Genomic DNA, 8,222 nt, shown 5'->3' with positions numbered 1-8,222 from the left:
GAGCAAAGAGCAGCACCAGGAGACCGCCGCAAAGCGGAGGTTTGTAATGCCTCATAGGAAACAAATAAAATTTGCATTTGCTCATCTTACAATAAAGAAAAAATATATTCATGATTGTTTCTTCCTTATATTATTTTAATATTTAATATTTTAATATGTCTTTTTCTTAGCAACAGCAACGAGCAAATGACTAGAAACCTCTGTGAAAGTTCTGTCTTCTTAAATTTGGAAGTATGCTCTGACAGATTAGCATCTTTGGCTTCAGAATCCCCAGAAGGTGAACAATTAGGTTACAAAAGTAAATAATAAACAGTGAGGAGGGGGGAAATATACAAACAAACAAAATGGTAGCCAAGAACCCATTTGTAAATATTAGATGTAACTTTACTTGAGGATATAATTCACTCAACTAGGAACTGAAAATTTATAAACTATGGGTTTATAATTTATAAACCCACAGCTGGCAAAAAAGAGTTGCTCAAACAACCCCCTCCCCCCAAACTTTTAAAAATTAGGATTTTTTTTTAAAAAATTTTTTGCCTTAGATCTAGATCTCTGGAAAAATACACAGCACTATGGCATGCCATTTTATTGACAAGAGGTGGAGAGACAGAATCAGGAACATAGGAAGAAATGAATTACTAAGAGAAAGAAATTAATTACTAAGTGCTAATGATTTCAGCTGAAGATAAGCTGTACTGCGTAAACTGACCTTAGTAAGTGCAGCAACTCTCTGAGCTAGTTCAGCCTCCACTTCCGGTAGAGTCTCAGCTTTTCTCAGAGTCTGCTGCAATTTTTGTTCTGCTAGTTCCAGTCGTTCTTGTAACTGCCTATTTTTATCTTCACTCTAGAAGCAAAGATAAAAGAATTCTGCTTATTGCTACTACTGTAGGTATTATTCCAGATGTTGCTTTCAACAGCTCTTTTCACTGCTGAGGAGAATGATTTTGTGAGGAAACTAATGTATGAAATAATATATAAAAGATATTATAGTATCTAGATAACATGGATGATAGCTCACATACAATTCTTGTCACATAAACAGATTATTTACATGTGTAATGCATTAACATGCTTATTCTTGTTTGAAACAGAGATACAGGAAATATTTTTCTAATAATTTTCTCCAAATCATATTCTACAAAAATGTAGCCTGTGTGTTCATGCGCACACACGCACACACACACAACAAAAATAAAGGATGGAATGACACAGCAAATTAGAGGTGTATTCTAAAACTAAAAATAAACTCTTCACTTGTTCTCAGTCAGTCTATCAAAGTCTTCTGATATGGTATGTCAGTCATTATTCAGGACATGGTTAGGTATAAACCAAACTTCTAAATTAACTAGTTGTATCAATTGCCTAAACTGTATGCCATTTACAGGAGTGCAAGCTGTCATTCTCCACTGTAGTATGCCAAGGCGTATCTCAAGCAATCACTAAAGGGTTCCCCAATCCCAAAAGATGTTTTGCAAGCATTTTTATATTAAAAGCACATTATGCAAGCTGCTGTTGAATACAATCTGTTATTCACATCCCTTAAGGTAAAACTGACCTGCTAGGTGCCCAACTGCATAGTACTTGATATTCCTCTGATATCAAACATGCTTAACAGATTATTTATTAAAATATTTTCTTCATATTCTGTATTAAAAGATCTTAAGAAAGGGCATAAGCTCTTTCTTATGTTGGTGAATGCTGGAGATGAGCTACATCTACAAACAGAATGCTAACATAGCTTAAGGAGTGCCATAGTATTCATTTCTACCTGTCGATGTAATGAATCTTTATTAGCTATTTCATTTTCAAGTTTATCATTGAGGTCATGCACAGATGTAGCTTCACGTTGTGCAGCGAGGTAGCGTTTTTCAAGGGTTGTGATTCGCTCTTCCATATCTTCCTTTTGAGCCATTGCCTAAGTTATAAAAATTGTCAGAAAATTTTAAAAATACATGGTTCCAATATACTATGCATTTTTCCTTGTTGCATATGTTGAGCACATTGTCTGGTAAACTAACTTTCAGGGCAATCACAAGAACCATTTACAATATAAATTGCAATAACCATACTTTCCTTTACTTCACATGTAATATTTTATTTTTTAAAAAATCATATCCTTTCTCCAAAACAAAAGATACTCAGTGAGACTAAAAGAAAATCATAATTTAAAACAGAAGAAAAATAAATTAAACACAAAACAGAGGAAAACATAGCCAGAGCTAAAAGATTCAGACTTAAAGAAAAAAACCCAAAACAAAGTTATATCCTGATTTTTTTTAAAAAAAAGTTTTTGTCTGTCACAGAGGGGACATAACAAGAAAAAAGCAGACTTAACCTCCCTCAAAAGCAAGTTCAAGAGTCTGGAAACAGCCACCAGAAGGCTACATCTCATGTGCCCAGTCGATATGCCTCCCATGGTGGAAGGACTTCCAACCCAGCAAGATGCCCATGAGAGAATGAAATTTTTTACACAGCCTATTTCCAAGTTATCTAGGGCTTTAAAGAGCATAACCAGCACTCAGAACTGTGATCGGAAACAGTGATGCTGTTCTAACATAAGGATGAGTAAAGTACGGCCATTTTTGTGGCCCTCAGGGGTAAAAAAACCGGTTTCCTCCAAAACGCTTCCAAAATGCGTAAAGGGCTTCTCCATCATGTTTTAATGTCCTTTGACTTTTACTATGACTATGGTGACTCTGCTAATGAGAGACCTTCAAGAACACCAGTCATCCACTGAACTCTTTAAGTCTTGCAAACTCAGGGCTGTGGCTTCCTGTATTCAGTCAGTGCACCTGAACTGAAGTACAATCCACCCTCTGTATCCGTGGACTTGCCATCCATGGATCTGAGCATCCATGGAGGCTGGGTGAAGAGGAGGAGGAGGAAGGAAGGAAAATAAGGAGGAAATGGGACAGGGTAAGAGAAGGAGGAGAAAGGACGAGGAGGTGGGGTAAGAGGAGGAGGAGGAAGGAAAAGGAGGAGGAAAAGGAGGAAGAGCTACGGAAGCAGCAATGGGGAGGAAGAGGAAGAGGAGGAAGAAAAGGTAGCCCCCTGCTGCCTGCCATGGGGAGAGCAGGGAGGCTGGCCTTGCGGAGGGGGCAGGGAGCAAAGTGCCATTATCCTCAATGGTGCTGTGGCCGCATGGCTGCTCCTCCACCGAGTACTATGGGACTTGAGCATCTGCAGATTTTGGTATCCACGGGGGGACCCAGAAGACCACATGAAAGGTGAAGTCTTCCTTTTTTGTGCAGTACAAACAGGAAAGCATTATTATTATTACTGGACAGGTATCAAAACTAAATGAACTAAGCTCATATCAACTGTGGCATCCAAGCTGGCATGCATGACAGACCAGAGTAATTTTACAGTGCGCCTGCATCATGCGCGGGCGCAACGTACGCTGCTTTCAGCATACACTGAAAGCTGTGCCGGAAAGAGCCCTGGCGCACCCTGGAAGAAGTAATGGGGCACATGCCCATGGTGCACACACCACGCCGAACCACAACACGGGCACAAGCCCCATTATTTCTAATGGGGCACCAGCATACATGGAATTTGCCTTACGCGGGTGAAGGTTCCATAACAGATGCCCTGCGTAAAGGAAGGGCCCACTGTACCTACAAAATGTTGTTAATGTGGTCATAACAGGCTATTGAACCATCCTTTTCTTTTGATAGGCCAGAATGTAATAAGCCGCTGACCACCAGAAAAAGCTGCTCTATGAAAGATTATTTTTACCACTATCACTGACATACAGTAGACTTATGAATGTGCTCTAGCCCAGTGTAACTCAAAGTGCTGGTCTGCACAAGTTTTCAGGAAAGAAGGAAATTGTTGTAGACAAGCAACACAAATCTAGAACCAGTCCCCAGCACAATGAGAAAAAAAAATCCAGCCCATTCCCCATTTGGAACAGCTTGAGAAGCATTGCTCTAGCCCAGTGCTTCCCAACCTTCCTAATGCTGAGACCCTTTAATACAGTTCCTCATGTTGTGGTGACATGAGGGTACAGATGGGTGCCGTCATTTTGACGTGACAGATGCCTAGCGTCCACACGTCATGACGCCATAATGATGTTGCGAGTGCGCCATTGGCGCACTGTGGTGTCATTATGGCGCCGCAAAAAGAACCCACTTTTCGCAGGTTCTTTTTGCTCCGCGAGAGAGTCGCGCAGTTTGTCCACTGCGGCTTTCTCGCGGAGCAAACCAGGGCGCCAGTAGACCACCCTTTTTGGGTGCTCTGTACTGGGCCTATATTTGAAATACAGAATTATCAGGTTAATACTGTAAGTACAGTGGGCCATTGTTATACACTGGGCTTTGGTTACAAGATCTTCCGTGGATAACAAAATCTGTTTATGATCAAGTCCCATTAAATATAATGACGTAGCAAAATGGTGTCCCTTATGAAAAATGGAAAATCAAGGTTTGATATTTGAAATTTATACTTTTTTTGAACATTTTCAAACCGTGGATGCTTGAATCCGTGTATAAAAAATTTGTGTATAAGGAGGGCCGACTGTACTAAGTAATGTATTACTCCAACCAAGATTTATATTGCAAGTACAGCGCCCACCCTAACCGTGGACTTGCCATCTGTGGACTTCAGCATCCGCGAATGACAAGCCCCACTGAGTTCAATGGCAGCACATGCATGCAGTCCTGGTAGAGCACTGTTAAACCACTGTTGAATACTGGGGGAATTGATGTCCTGCAGTTTTTGCCATCCACAAGGAGGTCCGTAACAGAACCCTTGCGGACAAGAAGGACCCACTGTAGAATCCAAAAAACAAACAAACTGAATTTTAAATTATAATATAAACAACTATGATGGGAAGTTGAAGTTATATTAGAAAGCTTATTAAAACGGTTGATGAAAATGTCCTAGGAACAGAACAGTTCAATCCTTTCATCAAACCACAAACAAACAATTTATTCCATGAGGTAAAAACATTTCAAGGCATTGAATTTAAGATATTACTAGATATTTTTTTTAAAAAATGATAGTTTCTCACCTCTCGTACATCTCTTTGCAACTTCGTATTCATTTCTTCAGATTTGATTAAATCTTTTCTAGCAGTGTCAAGATCTTCTTCCAGTTCTGCTACTCTGTTAGAAAGGGCAGTAATCCTTTCTTTCATTTGGGCTTGCTCCTTTGTTTGTTTGTCTATGACATCTTGAAGTTCTATTACTTTAGCAAGGTCTTCATCATGACTCAGTGAGCCGTTAGAAGATCTCTATTGGGAAGAGGATGGTAGACTAGTTAATAAGATAATTTTTCATATTATGACTTTTGAGGGAAGGTTTCAGCTTCACGTGAGTCTCTAACTTCCCAAACTGAGATTATTCCATTTATTACTACTCAAGTACTCCTGGAATGAGTAGATTTTCATCAGGTAATCAATAAAATAACACATCCAATGTAGTACACAACTTCTTTCACTTGGTACTTTCTTGCAATAATGTGCTGGAGGCATGTAAATCACTGGGATTTCAGGTACAGATTTCTTCTGCAAAGTGATGATTACCGTATATACTCATGTACAAGTCGACCTCATGTATAAAGTTGAAGGAAGGTTTCAGGGTCAAAATCATGGATTTCGATATGACCCATGGATAAGTCAAGGATAAATCTTAGGGAGCTGTAACAAAGGATGGAAAGGGGGAAACACCACTTCCCGCCCTCCTTCTCTTTCTCCCAACCACCTAACACCACTTCCCTGTGCTGGAGGAGAGGTTTGATCATTGGATTGGGAAGGGACAGAAGTGGAGCAAAATGAGGTGTTTCAAATTGCATTGGGAAAGAATAGAAGTGGAGCTAAAAGGGAGTTTCTTTGATGGGAAGAGCAGACTTTCAAATCAGATTAGGAAGGGACAGAAGTGGAGCTAAATGGGGGTTTTCTTCGATGGGAAGAATAGGCTTTTACATCGGATTAGGAAGGGACAGAAGTGGAGCTATATGGGGGGGGGGGGTTCATGATTGGATTTCAAACACACACAAACTACCTCGAGGCATGAAGAGTGGGGCATCATACGCTGTGCTTGTTTCAGGACCTTTCTAAGCAGTATTAGTGTACTGACCCATATATAAGTTGACCAAGGATTTTAGGGTCAATTTTGGGGCATAAATTTCTCAACTTATAGTCAAGTATATATGATACACCTCACAAGAACAGATTTTATTCCTACCTTTCCATTCGTGCTAGGCGTATTCTCCTGATCATGATTAATATCAGCCATTCCATCAGCCTGTGTTCTTTTCTGATTGTTCTGTTCCTTCAAAATCATCAACTAAAAAAGAAAATTAAAATACTACATCAAAATCATAATAACATATATTAATTATGAACAAAAAGGAGCCTTTAAAATGTTAATAATTTGCAGCAACAATATTTCCAGAATCAGAAATACTGCATTCATCAATGTACAGATAACACAATGTGATTTACAGAATACTGTGCTTAATTTTACAGCCAAAGACCAATTTCTATAATCTATTCAAAAGTTAACTTATCCAAAGTATGCCTCATTAACAATATGCACGCTTGAGAAATACTGTCCTAAAAGAAAGGGAAAAAAAACCCACACACTACTAACAACAATCAATCGATGACTGTAATTTACTTTAAGCAATGCACAGGGTTTGGTTGATTGGTATATAGGACCACCCAGGACTTCCCTGTTTAGAAGAGGGCAAGATGTAAAGGGTCTGTGAACTTATGAGGATGAGTTGAAAGAGGTAGGTATGTTCAGAAGAGAAAAAAAAGTCTGAGAGGTAGTATCATACTCATTTTGACATACTTGAAAAAGCTACCAAGCAGACGACAGAGCAAATCTGATTTTCAGGTAAGGATTAAAATTATTGGGAAGAACTTTATGATAAGAGGTGTTTGGCAGTGGAACAGACTAGCTCCGAAGGTTGTGAATACTCCTTCACAAAAGTTTTTAAACAGAGGTTGGATGGCTATATCTCAGAGATCTTTTAAGTGTGGATTGGGAGGAGATTCCATCAGATGGACTTGTGATCCTTCCAATTCTACAAATGTATGATTCCATATTTCTAAATATATTTTATCTGCTTCAGTTTTTGTACCTGTATTGCACACATTTTGTAAATGGTTCTTGGTCATGAGCAATACATTGCTGAGATTCTACAATTCTATGCTTGCTGCTGAAAAACACTTCCATTTATTTAAAATTATTCTATAAGAAACTGAAAAACAATCACTACAGTTCATAGAAATGTTCTTCAGCATCAATTCATGATGATGTAGAAATTTCTGAAATCATTCACAGCATTCTGGGCAAGAACAAGGAAGTGCTGTAGGCAGTTTCGTGTTTTGGAGAAATCTTCCTTTCCACTATAGTTGTCTGAATCCCCTGCAAAGCAGCTCCAGGAAGCGAAAGATTCAGGCAGAGTTAACAAACTGATGGAAATTACTTGCCTCCTTGTGTGTTGTACCTAGTTCTTCTTCCAGCAAACTACATCTTTCAAGTGCTACTCGTAATCTTTCCCTCACCTAAAAGATGAAGCAAAAACATGAACACAATGAAATTCTGCTAGCATTACTAACATGCTAGCATACATTTATTGACAATAAATGGGGGACAGTTAAAAATAAAAAAACAAAGCAATTGCCAATACATTCCCATCATATAACTAGAACATTCAGAACAAGCGATCTAGGAAAGATCAATGAGCCAGTATGGATTTAGAGTTCCTACTATATTCCCCGGCAATAAATTTCTAAATCAGACAAGAGTATAGGACTAACTGTTGGCATAGAAATTTGAACGAATGACAATATAATAAGAGCCCAGATGGTTAGGAAGCATGATTATGATCATTTATATTTATATTCTTATTTTGTAATCTGTATTTCCTGATGAGTCATGCATATTAATTTGTTGCAAAAAGTAGTAAAGTATAATGATTAAACAGGATGTTTTTGTTAACCTAGGGGGACATTCTAAACCATATGGACTTGGATCCAATGAAACTCAAATCAAAGCATAAAGCATTTCTGATAACTTATGTTTTCTTATTTCCACACTTCTACATGCTCAGTACTATACTAGTGGGTTACTGGACCTACAGGCAGTTTATTAGGGAGCATAAATAACTGCATCCAAAGGAGAGGTAAGGCCACTTTGATAAGTGAATCTCATTGCTTATTTGACAGGTTAGGGTTCACAGCAAAAAGCAGAAATCATCAAAAT

General features: G+C 38.6%; 1 protein-coding gene across 1 annotated transcript in view; it reads right to left on the bottom strand.

Moving 5' to 3' along the window:
- PPFIA1 (PTPRF interacting protein alpha 1) overlaps positions 1 to 8,222 on the bottom strand; it is a 109,150-nt gene that overhangs the window by 41,386 nt on the left and 59,542 nt on the right. The window contains 5 exon segments of the mRNA XM_042453360.1: positions 713 to 847; positions 1,772 to 1,918; positions 5,018 to 5,239; positions 6,192 to 6,293; positions 7,448 to 7,522. Of these exon segments, the coding sequence (XP_042309294.1) occupies positions 713 to 847; positions 1,772 to 1,918; positions 5,018 to 5,239; positions 6,192 to 6,293; positions 7,448 to 7,522 (681 nt within the window).

The sequence above is a fragment of the Sceloporus undulatus genome, chromosome 1 (assembly GCF_019175285.1).
Source record: "Sceloporus undulatus isolate JIND9_A2432 ecotype Alabama chromosome 1, SceUnd_v1.1, whole genome shotgun sequence".
Taxonomy (NCBI): domain Eukaryota; kingdom Metazoa; phylum Chordata; class Lepidosauria; order Squamata; family Phrynosomatidae; genus Sceloporus; species Sceloporus undulatus.
The sequence above is the reverse complement of the archived record's forward strand: the minus strand, read 5'-3'. Positions and strand labels throughout refer to the sequence as shown.